Source organism: Octopus sinensis, unplaced genomic scaffold, assembly GCF_006345805.1.
Source record: "Octopus sinensis unplaced genomic scaffold, ASM634580v1 Contig18849, whole genome shotgun sequence".
NCBI lineage: Eukaryota > Metazoa > Mollusca > Cephalopoda > Octopoda > Octopodidae > Octopus > Octopus sinensis.
In genome coordinates this window covers 12,501-25,516 of record NW_021836081.1, presented here as the reverse complement: position 1 = coordinate 25,516, position 13,016 = coordinate 12,501, and the positions used below count along the sequence as shown (strand labels likewise).

Sequence of the window (13,016 nt, the reverse complement as noted above, 5' to 3'; positions counted from 1 at the left end):
ACTATTATATATTTTATATATTGATACTGTGAAATTTGATTTAATACTAAATTGAATTTTTCCCTGTAAGTTTGGAGTTATACTCCCTGTTTATTATTATTATTATTATTATATATATATATATATATATATAGATATATATATATATATATATATATATTTGTGTGTGTAATATACACTACATACATACATACATGCATATATAATATATATATATATATTATTTCTTTATATTAAAAATGTTTATGTATTGATTAAGTCTTTCTTGTTTGTTTTGCAAAATAGTGGTTTTGTCTCGAATTAATATTATATATATATATATATATATATTGATAGAAATGGTAAGACAGCAAAAGAATGAAAGAGACCTCAATATTATGTAAATAGAGGAATTTATCTGTAAATTAATATGTGACAATTATTCGGTAGCCATGATAAAACTCCGAGTTTCGGATGTCGGGGCGGAAATCCACGCCGCCATCTCTTCAGTTATCCGGCCATCGGAAAAAATACTCATTTTACTACCGAATTTAACTCCAGGAAGAGCCTCCTCTAGCTAGTTATCGATGCAATTTGCATTCGGTACATGTTGCAAGCAGGGCAGAGAACTCCTACTATCTTCTAAAAGACGACGGGATCACCAGACCGAACGGTTTGTAGCTATCTATGTCCATCATCATATATATGAGTGTCGAGGCACCTAGCTCAGCAGTCAGGGCATTGCAGATACGATCGTAATAATGGGGTTTCAGCTACTGGACCGGGGGACGCGTCGTGTGCTTTAGCACGTTGGAACAAGTGAGTAATCCTAGTGTTAAGCGAGTTAAGAGAATGAAAAAGACATATTTGAGGAAAAAGTTTAAAGGCTTTATTTTTCAAGAATTTACCTTTACTGCAAAACGGTTCCGACCCTGACCATTTACCATCAGCCCCACAGATTCTTACAGATTCGCCATAAATCACGTAATCGTCGTCACACGAGTAGGATACTCTAAATAGAATAAAAATGAATAAATCACATGCATATATGTTCATATGAATATATATATATATATATATATATATATATACACATCTGTATATGTATATATGTATGTATGTTGTATGTATGTATGTATGTATGTATGTATGTATGTATGTACTGGGGGGAATCCAAAAGTAACCGGAAACGTTTACTGTTGGCCAAGCCTGTTCTGGTTCAGGCTTCCGCCGCTTGAAGTCACTTGATGCGACCCTCAGGCATCAATCTACCGACTGGCGTCGTTTGCTAATGCCATACTGCGTCGTGGTGTGTCTTTGTTTTGAAGTGCTTCCCTGTTCGTCGATTTTTGCGATGGCTCAAACGAAGGAACAACGTACTTCAGTGAAATTCTGTTTTCTACTGGTTTATGTACGCTTGTTTAGCTCAGGCATAATGTTGTCGTTGTTTCACTCTTGGTTGTGCTCTATTCTGGCTCCCCCTCTTCCAAAATGGATATGTCATCTCTTACAGGAATTAAAATTTTGTGCAATTTATTCCCTCCATTCATATTTTCTATTTTGGTTGTTGAACCAATATCATCTGTTCAAGACTGTGATAATCCCATATATATATATATATATATATATGGGAAGTCCAAAGTCAGGACGCCATGATAGATCGTTAGCTCCTACACGCATTTCTCTCTCTCCTTGTTTCTCTCCTTGTTTTTTTCTGTGTATCTTTCTGTCGAAGAGCGTAGGCTCGAAATGTAAAAGACTTTTTCTATTTCTATTCCTGAGCGCCATACTAATACAATTGTTTGTTTGTACTCCACCTGCCTTCGTCTTTTGCTTATTTTCGTAAACCTTCCCGTTATATATATATATATATATATATATATGGGACAAACAGCGCTGGAAATAGTTGTCATTTCTTCAATCAGCTTATAAGGACGCTGCAATGAGCAAAACAAATTTAAGAGTGGTTTCCACGCTTTAGGAACGGTCACTTGTCGCCTGGAGACCAACCTAACAATCGACGAACTTGTCGATACGACTGGTGTATCCTGGACCTCCTGCCAACAAATTTTGAGCGAGGAATGCAAACGAAAAGAGTTGCAGCAAAATTTGTGCTTCGATTTCTCACGGAAGATCAAAAGCAGTCATGACTGAATGCATGTCGTGAACTGCAGGAACAGCTGGAAGTTGATCCGGACCTGTTTTCGAAGGTCCTTACTGGTGACGCAAGCTGGTGCTACGGAATTTGCGAATGTGGAAGAGGTGAAAAAAGAACGACGGAGGCGTTAAAGGGCATCACTTCGCATCCAGCACTGCTTCGAACAGTGGAAAACACGCCTGGACTGATGCATTGCTTCAAATGGAGAATACTTTGAAGGAGATAAAAAGTGTAAACATGTAAAACCAAGTGAATAAAATAACAATTCCAGTTTCTTTCGGGTACACTCTGGCATATGTGTATATGTATATATATATATATATATATATATGTATAAGTAAATAAATGGAGTTGAACGAAGACGTTATTAAAATTCTTTACTTTCGACATATGTTTCGAAGACAACATGGTTTTATTCCAAAGGAATAAACGGTGTAAAATGAAATCTTCTCATCAGGAAAGAAAGAGAGGCTATCTCAACAACAAGACATTATAACAATTACGATGACTGCCTAAATGATAAACAGAACGTTATTAAGTATTTAAAAAAACCGTTAGTAGATTCGACGTCAAAGGCAGATAGTAGGAAGAGTATATATATATGATGTATTCTTACCTATCATTGACATTGAAAACAAGCTGGTTTCTGCTGTAGTGGATACGGCCGTGTTTCAGTCCTGCAGGCGGGAGACACATGGTTTTCAAACACCTGAAACAACAGATTTTCAGAAATACAACATCCCAAAACTAACAAGAGCTCTCTCTCTCTTTTTTTCTCTATCTCTTTCTCTCTCTCTTTCTCAAATATGACTGAAAATGACTGAAAAAGTAAAAGAATATATATATATACTAGATATCGTACCGATAATTCCCGAGAAAGCGGTGCCTTATCCCTTGAGTTAGTTCTCATAATTGTTTCGCTAATCCAATAACAACAATACAAAGTATGTAGACCTTAGAGCGATTTTTGTGCATTTACAGAGAACTGTCTTACACAGGATCTTGTTTTTAGGAATTCCCAATAAGTTATGAATACCCAAATTGTGAAGTCAGTTTTGTAACAACATGAAATTAGTTACTCGATAATAAGAATTCAAATAAAGTAACCACGAAAAGGGTTTTAATGCATTCCCAGAGTATACAGAACATAGGAGGAAATACTAATAAGGTATGTATACTAAAATCGTAATAACAGGGTAATCAGATATGATATAATAACAATTCAAAGTAAATAACTCTGAAAAAGGCTTTTGTGCGTTCCCAGAGGATATCATCTTCAGGGACGCAAGTGTTGGTATATTCGTGAATAAGTCACTAACCGAAATAAGTGAATCTATTGTTTAGGAAAATACTATTTACTTGCTTAGGGGTTGTTCAAATATATATATATATACGTATGTACGTATATGCACTCTTTCATTTACTTCTTTGCCACATGTATCACTGACGAAGGAAGGGTTCTTACGAACTAACCCTGAAATCGGTCCAATATGGTAATAATGGAATTTTTTAGAAAATTCTGTCGGCTTTTTTTCGAGTAGCATGCGTATTGTGAAAAATTATATGGTAATGGACAATATGTCCAATTTTTCGGCATATTTGGCATTAGACATTTTTTCGTTTGCCCTTATTTATAAGTTGTTTATAATTTTAACTGTTAAAGGTATTTTTTAATATGCTGACCATTGACAAAATTTTTTTCGAAAGAAAAAAATTTTATCCTACATTAAATATAAATTTAAGTGTTCACTTCCGGACTCTCTCACTCTGTGAGAACCTCGTGTCTTGAATGGGCTAGAGTATTTCTATTTTAGATGTATTTGGGGTACTTAGTTGTGCTCATGACTTAGTATTTTGCTTCTTCCATGGGTATGAGTAAGTATTTCATTTATTTCTTTGCCACATGTATCACTGACGAAGGGAGGGTTCTTACGAACTAACCCTGAAATCGGTCCGATATGGTAATAATGGAATTTTTTAGAAATTTTTGTCGGCTTTTTTTCGAGGACGTGCGTATGTGAAAAATATATGGTAATGGACAATATGCCCAATTTTTTCGGCATATTTGCATTAGAAATTTTTTTCGTTTGCCCTTATTTATAAGTTGTATATATATATATATATATATATACCCACCAAAAAAGTTAGGGGTTGTGAATCCAACCCGCTAAGGGATAATACTTATCCAATATACTGTTGGTATAATACACAAATTATTAATACACAAGTATTTTTAATTGCAATGCAATAAACTTATTTATTGTATTAAATGGGTGAAGGTAAAGAAATATTTACCATTATTTATATCACAAATAAGAAAATGGAGGAGAACATTAGTTGGTTAATCAGCTTTAGGATATTAGAATATTGACTTATATATGATATATAAATAATATTATATAAATATATATATATATATAAATATATATATATATATATATATATATAAGATATATATATATATATATATATATATATATATATAATATATAAATATATATATATATATATATATATATAATATATATATATAATATATATATATATATATGCATGTATGTGTGTGTGTGTGACGAAACATTGAGTATGTGCGGTTGTTACTATATATACATATATATATTTCTTTACTACCCACAAGGGGCTAAACACAGAGGGGACAAACAAGGACAGACAAACGTATTAAGTCGATTACATCGACTCCAGTGCGTAACTGGTACTTAATTTATCGATCCCGAAAGGATGGATGAAAGGCAAAGTCGACCTCGGCGGAATTTGAACCCAGAACATAACGGCAGACGAAATACGGCTACGCATTTCGCCCGGCGTGCTAACGTTAGGCGTAGACAGAGGGCCTGACTTAGAGAGAACAAAGTTAAGAATCGTCTTACGTGGGTGGACCGCCGATCCAGCGAAAATCCCCTCCGCAGGTACGTTTTGGCTGTCCTTTCAAGACATACCGGTTAGCACATTTGTATTTCACCACTGACCCTGGTTGTGGTTCCTTGTCCACAGTGATGTGACCGTTTGGTAGTAGAAGTGGACGAGGACAATGATTTCTTCGAACTGGAAATTGAAGAATTTTATTAATTAAAAATATTGTTTAATAAATGAAACAAGATATATTTAGTGGTGGACAAAATGTGGACAAAGTGGTGGCTGTAGTATTAAGTGTGGTAGTCATGGTAGGTGTGGTGGTTGTAGTAGTAGCAGTGATAGTGGTAGTTATGTTAGTTGTGAGGCCATTTTAATACTGACTGGAAATGTTATGGTTACAGTTTTTTATGCTGGGGTGGTTCTGGTGGGTTGATGTTATAGGTGGGTGGGGTGTGGGATTGGTAACGACGGTCTGAATGTAGCAATCAAGGTGGTAGTGGTGGTGGTGGTGATGGTAATTTTAGTAGTAATCTTGGTAGAGGTAGCGGTGGTGGTAGTAATGGTGTTGTTTGTGGTAGTGTTGGTGGTGGTGGTGCTAGTAGTGGTAGTAATGATAATAGTAGTAATAATGGTAGTCGTGGTGTTGGCGGTGTTGTTGTTGTTGGTGGTGTCGGTGATGGTGGTTTTGGTGGTGGTGGTTTTGGGGGGGTTGGGGGGTGGTGGTGGTTTTGGGGGTGGTGGTGGTTGTGGTGGTGGTTTTGGTGGTGGTGGTGGTTTTGGTGGTGGTGGTTTTGGTGGTAGTGGTGGTAGTGGTGGTTTTGGTGGTGGTGGTGGTTTTGGTGGTGGTGGTGGTGGTGGTTTTGGTGGTGGTGGTGGTGGTGGTTTTGGTAGTGGTGGTTTTGGTGGTGGTGGTGGTGGTGGTGGTGGTTTTGGTGGTAGTGGTGGTTTTGGTGGTGGTGGTGGTGGTGGTGGTTTTGGTGGTGGTGGTGGTAGTGGTGGTGGTGGTGGTGGTGGTGGTTTTGGTGGTGGTGGTGGTGGTGGTGGTGGTTTTGGTGGTAGTGATGGTGGTGATGGTGTGGCAATTATAATTAAACTTTACTTCTTTGATGTTGATTGTATTGTTACTGTCGTCGACGGTGTTTATTTTATTTCTTATTTCTTTACTGCCCACAAGGGGGCTACACACAGCTGGGACAAACAAGGACAGACAGACGGATTAAATCGATTATATCGACACCAGTGCATAACTGGTACTTATTTAATCGACCCCGAAAGGATGAAAGGCAAAGTCGACCTCGACGGAATTTGAACTCAGAACGTAACGGCAGACGAAATACCTATTTCTTTACTACCCACAAAGGGCTAAACACGGTGGAGACAAACAAGAACAGACAAACGGATTAAGTCGATTACATCGACCCCAGTGCGTAACCGGTACTTAAATTATCGGCGAGCTGGCAGAAACGTTAGCACAACGGGCGATATGCGTAGCCGTATTTCGTCTGCCGTTACGTTCTGAGTTCAAATTCCGCCGAGGTCGAATTTGCCTTTCATCCTTTCGGGGTCGATTAAATAAGTACCAGTTACGCACTGGGGTCGATGTAATCGACTTAATCCGTTTGTTTGTCCTCTCTGTGTTTAGCCCCTCGTGGGTAGTAAAGAAATAGGTACTTAATTTATCGACCCCGTAAGGATGAAAAGCAAAGTCGACGTCGGCGGAATTTGAACTCAGAACGTAACGGCAGACGAAAAACCGCTAAGCATTTCGCCCGGCGTGCTAACGTTTCTGCCAGCTCGCCGGCTTATTTGTTTTAAGTTGTTTGTTTTATCTACCATCTCACTGCCACGGTGACAGGGATTCGAACCACCGACCTGTGACACAACATCCCTACCCAATTCTCCTCGTTCACACACAATACACAATCTCATCTCAGTCAGTCATTTTTTAACAAGAAAATATCAACAGCTTACTTTGGCGGTCTTTTTTGTAGGGGATACAGGAGCTAATACCATCAGGTCTGCAATCTGTACAGCGTTTGTAAGGTCTACAGACGGCTTCCGGTATAAGGGAGTGACAAGTCAGACATCTTAACTTCGGGAAAAACCATCCGAATGTGAAATTTCGACACCTAGAAGGAGAAACATATAGGTTTAGAGAGAAAGAGTGAGAGAGAGAGAGAGAGTAAGAGACAGAGAGCGTGAGAAAGAAATAAAGGGAGAGATAGTGAGAGATGGAGACGGATTGTGTATGTGTGTGTGTGTGTATGTGTGTGTGTATGTGGAAGAAGATAGACTCGAACTGGAAAAGATTTAGAGTAAAATTAAGAAAGAATAGGGGAGAGGGAGAGAGAGATTGTGTAAGAGAGAAAGTTGGCATGGAAGAGAGGGAGAAAGAGAGAGAGTCTGTGTGTGTGTGCGTATATGAGTTTGTAAATATATCTATCTAGCTATCTAGCTAGCTAGCTAGCTAGCTAGCTAGATAGATAGATAGATAGATAGATAGATAGATAGATAGATAGATAGATAGATAGATAGATAGATAGATAGATAGATAGATAGACGATAGACAGATAAATAAATACATGTAGGCTATAATTTGAGATATGCATGCATACACGCATACAATACAAGCATACATACATATATACATCGTATATAATACGTTTAAATATACATACAGAAATATATACATGCATACATGTATGTATATCTATTCATATGAACATATAAACATGCAGAAATATATACATGAATATATGTATGTATTTATTTTGAGGGCTAAAAACCATTATGTGGACAGCCATATGCTAGAAATAGATCACCTACGATCAAACTACAAAGGAAGAATGTTCTCTAGAGAAAAATTCAGCGGACACCAGAACAATAGGCGGGCAAGACAGATGAAAATTATATAAAAATCAAGAATTAGTAACATACCGGTTTCATCTATTAACGAATAGATCACTTATGTAATCCTTCGTCCGTACTGATGAGTCCAACGGACGAAGGATTACGTAAGTGATCTATTCGTTAATAGACGGAACCGGTATGCGATTAATTCTTGATTTTTATATAAATTTCATCTGTCTTGCCCGCCTATTGTTCTGGTGTCCGCTGAAATTTTCTCTAGAGAACATTCTTTCTTTGTAGCTTGATCGTAGGTGATCTATTTCTAGCATATGGCTGTCCACATAGTGGTTTTTAGCCCTTAAAATATACACACGTATTGGAATTTTCTCTGATTTTTCAGATTTTTGTATGTTAGGCAACTGGTTTTAAATTGATATTAATTAAATTAATATTCAATTTATCTCCCTCATTATTTAAATGTGAATATATGTATGTATATGTATATATATATGTATGTATATGTATATATATATATATATATATATATATAGGAGTGTGGTGGAAGCACTCCGTCGGTTACGACGACGAGGGTTCCGGTTGATCCGATCAACGGAACAGCCTGCTGGTGAAATTAACGTGCAAGTGGCTGAGCACTCCATAGACACGTGTACCCTTAACGTAGTTCTCGGGGATATTCAGCGTGACACAGAGAGTGACAAGGCCGGCCCTTTGAAATACAGGTACAACAGAAACAGGAAGTAAGAGTGAGAGAAAGCTGTGGTGAAAGAGTACAGCAGGGATCACCACCATCCCCTGCCGGAGCCTCGTGGAACTTTAGGAGTTTTCGCTCAATAAACACTCACAACGCCCGGTCTGGGAATCGAAACCGCGATCCTACGACCGCGAGTCCGCTGCCCTAACCACTGGGCATAGGAGTGTATCGCTGTGCGTGAATGAGTGCAAAATAATCGCATACTTACATCTCAATCGGAATATCGACCTCTTTCATGAGATCTCTCCCACACGGACATGACACAAGACTATCAGGACATCCTTGATTCTCTGCACTCGATATTTGCACAGTCATGAAGGAAAACACTGAAAAAGATGTGAAACATAATTTAAAGCGATAGTGAAAATATATTGGGAAAATCCTGCTGAGCACCGCTACACAAGGGCCCGATCATTAAGGGTTTAGATTAAGCCCCATTGGCAGCATCTTCGTTTGGTGGTTTTTGATACAGATTCGGTTTCCCCAATACAGGTGAATCTGTACAAAGCCACTTGGATGCTTCAGGAAGCACGCATATTTAAATTTGTGCGCGGGTTTGTATGTGTGTGTGTGTGCATGTGTGTCTGTATCCGTGTGTATAAGAAATTTGCTTCCCAACCACATGGTTCTGGGCTCAGTCCCACTGTGTGGCACCTTGGGCAAATGTCTTCTACTATAACCTCGAGCCGACCAAAACCGTTGACTACACAGCAGTTCTTCCGTCCTTAGACTGGTCTTATTTTTCGTCCCGCAGGGTGTCCAACAATCACCTTCCCCACCAAGCAAGCTGGATAGGGTTTCCAGTTTAGTCGCCGACAACCCGGCCATGGGTTACATGTTACCAGTGGCGCTTAAGAGCGACCTGACCATAAAGCCGTCAGAAAGGAATTAAAACTTGTCCCATACAAACAACTGAAACAATTGATCACGAAGGGCGACTTCGCTATCGCAGATGATTTAATTGATTTATCGAAGACAATACTGCTTATGTGCTGAATATCGCATCATTTAGCGACGAAGCATGGTCCCATCTCTCGGGCTACGTTAATTTGCAATTATATATTGAGGATTTTGAAAAATTATAACATATAACACGAGGCACGTTCTTTATCGCCTCGTGTCTATATGTGAGCCTTGGCCTCCTGCTGAAGATGGCAACGCCAGTTGTAAATTGAAATTATTTTATTTTATTTACAAAAGATTGCCGAAACTATGCATAGTCCAGGAAAGATAGGGTTAACGTTTTAATTTTTCATTCCATTTCAGAATTTAACTGCTCTTACTAATGAGTCAGATGTCCATATATATACATAAGTATATATCTTTATATATATATATATATATATAGTGACGCATATTTGCCATTTGAATATGGCTAACCCCTAAGGGTGGATGCTACTGTAGTTTGTAGCCAAAGGAAGATATCTCCTCCAGCTGGCTATATACACACTATCTGTGTCCTCTCAGTATTTGTGAAGGGAAGTCATCCTCTCCGTCTTCAACTCATGATACACACGGACCCGAGTTTCAAGGTGTTTACCTTTCATCAGCGTGTGACAATCATGGTTGTCGACGAGAAGTCAGCTCCCTTCACAAATATATATACTTTTTCCAGTGTCGATTGACACTGATATTGAAAAAGTGAAATCAAACAATGATAAATCTCAGAGCGAGTTATAAACTACAGTAGCATCCACCCTTAGAGGTTAGCCATATTCAAATGGCAAATATGTGTCACGATGGTTACCGCTACTGTTTATAACTCGCTCTGAGATTTATCATTATATATATATAATATATATATATATATATATATAATAATATATATATATATATATGTATATATATATGCACACGCACACATATATGCACACGCACACATATAACATATATATATACATACATACATGCATACATACATAGATATATAGATACATACATACATGTATACACAAACATACACGTATATGTAGCTAAAATGTTTGTTTATATGGAATAAGCCCAACATATGTACTAAATGACAGAGATTCAATGGAAGTGAACAAGCACACACACACACACACGCACACACGCGCATTTACAAACACATATACGCAAGCACATGCACGTATGCACACACACACACATACATACATACCCACATACTAAGTGCACAAATACTTAAACCTCCATGCCGTAGACACTATTATGACGTCAAACGAAGAATCACATTTTTCAGGGAATGGCTTTTTAACAGTGACGTACGGTAGTATGTTTTATCTATTCAGCGCTAAGCCCTTCCACTTCATCTTTATAACATCCTGCTGTTTGTTAGTTTTCATATCTCATACACCACAACCACCACCACCAACAACAACAACAATTAAAATATAAGAGTATATTACACTAGAATAAATTTAAAAAAGAAAAACATTCGGTGAATTTTCTCGCCTAAAGTTTTTGCTACTAAAAATGTTATAGCATTTTAAAAACTCAAATCCACCACCGAAGACGTTGCCATTGGATTTATTTACATTCTCTCTCTCTTCTATTATGTCTGTCATTCATCTGACACAATCAAACGTTCTAAAACACACATATGTATATATATATATATATATATATATATATATATTATATATATATATATATATACACTTTATTTAAAGCAGCAGAAAATTCAACAAAATCTGTTACTCAGCAAAACTGTCTGATGAACGGCAACGAGAACTCAGAGTAACAGATTTTGTGAATTTCTGCTGCTTTAAATAAAGCATATCTCTACCACTGGTATTTGAGTACTCTTTTTTCCACCTTGTTTCACATTTATGTGTTTACTCGGTATATATATATATATATATATATAATATATATATATATATATATATATATTATATATATATATATATATATATATGAAAAAACAAGTGAGGATAGAAAATGCTAAAATATTTTGTAAAGAACATTTCAGTACCGGTTTCAGTCATTGCGACATTTTCAACTGTAACAATTAAATAATTAAATTTAGAAAAATTAAAAGAAAAGTTTTTTTTAAAAGAATATTTGCATAGTGTTCAAATATAAGTGGCATTTTCCTTGTTTCTGCCTATATATATATATATATATATATATATATATATATGAACCTGCGTTAAACTCCATTTATTTATTTATATATTATGCAAAAAGTTCCACGTAAACCCGAAGTTTCTACCTTTAAAGACAAGGACTTACAACCCCTTTACTTGTGTGATTTTTTGCTACCCTGGAAACTATTCATCTATTTTTTCCGTGTTAATTGTTAACAATGGAAAAATACACTCATCTCTCTCTCTGTCACTGTCTCTGTCTGTCTGTCTGTATCTCTCTCTCTCTCTCTCTCTCTCTCTCTCTATATATATATATATATATATATATATATATAGTTCAGACTTATAGAAAGACTAAAGACGAAGACAGGTGTAGGAACAACAAGCAAGCATATTAGGTTGACGCTGTGGAAAAATGGAAAAGTCTTTAACGTTTCGAGCCTCGGCAGAAAGGAATAAGAGAGAATAGAGAAAGACGGAAAAAACATCGTGTTGAGTTCAGCAGTCCAGCATGGCGGTCCACACATATACACAGATAGACATGCAGACATACATACATACACACAGACAAGACTCTCGCCCAAGGTGCCACGCAGTGGGGCTGAACCCGGAACCATGTGGTTGGGAAGCAAGCTACTTACCACACAGTCATATATATATACTCATTTCTCATTTACTCATTTACTTGTTTCAGTCATTTGACTGCGGCCATGCTGGAGCACCGCCTTTAGTCGAGCAAATCGACCCCGGGACTTATTCTTTGTAAGCCCAGTACTTATTCTATCGGTCTCTTTTGCCGAACCGCTAAGTGACGGGGCGTAACGTAACCACACACCATCGGTTGTCAAGCAATGCTAGGGGGACAAACACAGACACACAAACACCTACACACACATAATATATATATATATATATATATATATATAATATATATATATACGACGGGCTTCTTTCAGTTTCCGTCTACCAAATCCACTCACAAGGCATTGGTCAGCCCGGGGCTATAGCAGAAGATACTTGCCCAAGATGCCACGCAGTGGGACTGAACCCGGAACCATGTGGTTGGGATGCAAGCTACTTACCACACAGCCACTCCTGCGCCTATGTATATATATATGAGTAAAACATCAATCAAATAACGACAGCGGAATGCACAAAAACTGTCGCCTGTACTCTTGACAAGAGATGCCAGTTAGTCTTTTACACATACCAGGCTCGTTCGTATTAGCCCGAGTTGCTGTATAAGTCTTCGTTACTTTAAGGCTGTAACTTCTGAGCCCGAGTCAAGCGCGTGTGAACGATGTCGAGAGAACGT

General features: G+C 37.5%; 1 protein-coding gene across 1 annotated transcript in view; it reads right to left on the bottom strand.

The window, feature by feature from the left end:
• Positions 1–705: 705 nt before the first annotated feature.
• The window catches only part of LOC115231774 (complement C2-like), an 18,599-nt gene continuing 6,288 nt past the window's right edge, over positions 706–13,016 (bottom strand). Inside the window, exons 2-6 of the mRNA XM_029801721.2 lie at positions 8,842–8,959; positions 6,983–7,140; positions 5,026–5,200; positions 2,754–2,846; positions 706–991 (exon numbers count right to left, since the gene is read on the bottom strand). Coding sequence (XP_029657581.2) covers positions 706–991; positions 2,754–2,846; positions 5,026–5,200; positions 6,983–7,140; positions 8,842–8,959 — 830 coding nt within the window. The remainder of the gene's footprint in view (positions 992–2,753; positions 2,847–5,025; positions 5,201–6,982; positions 7,141–8,841; positions 8,960–13,016) is intronic.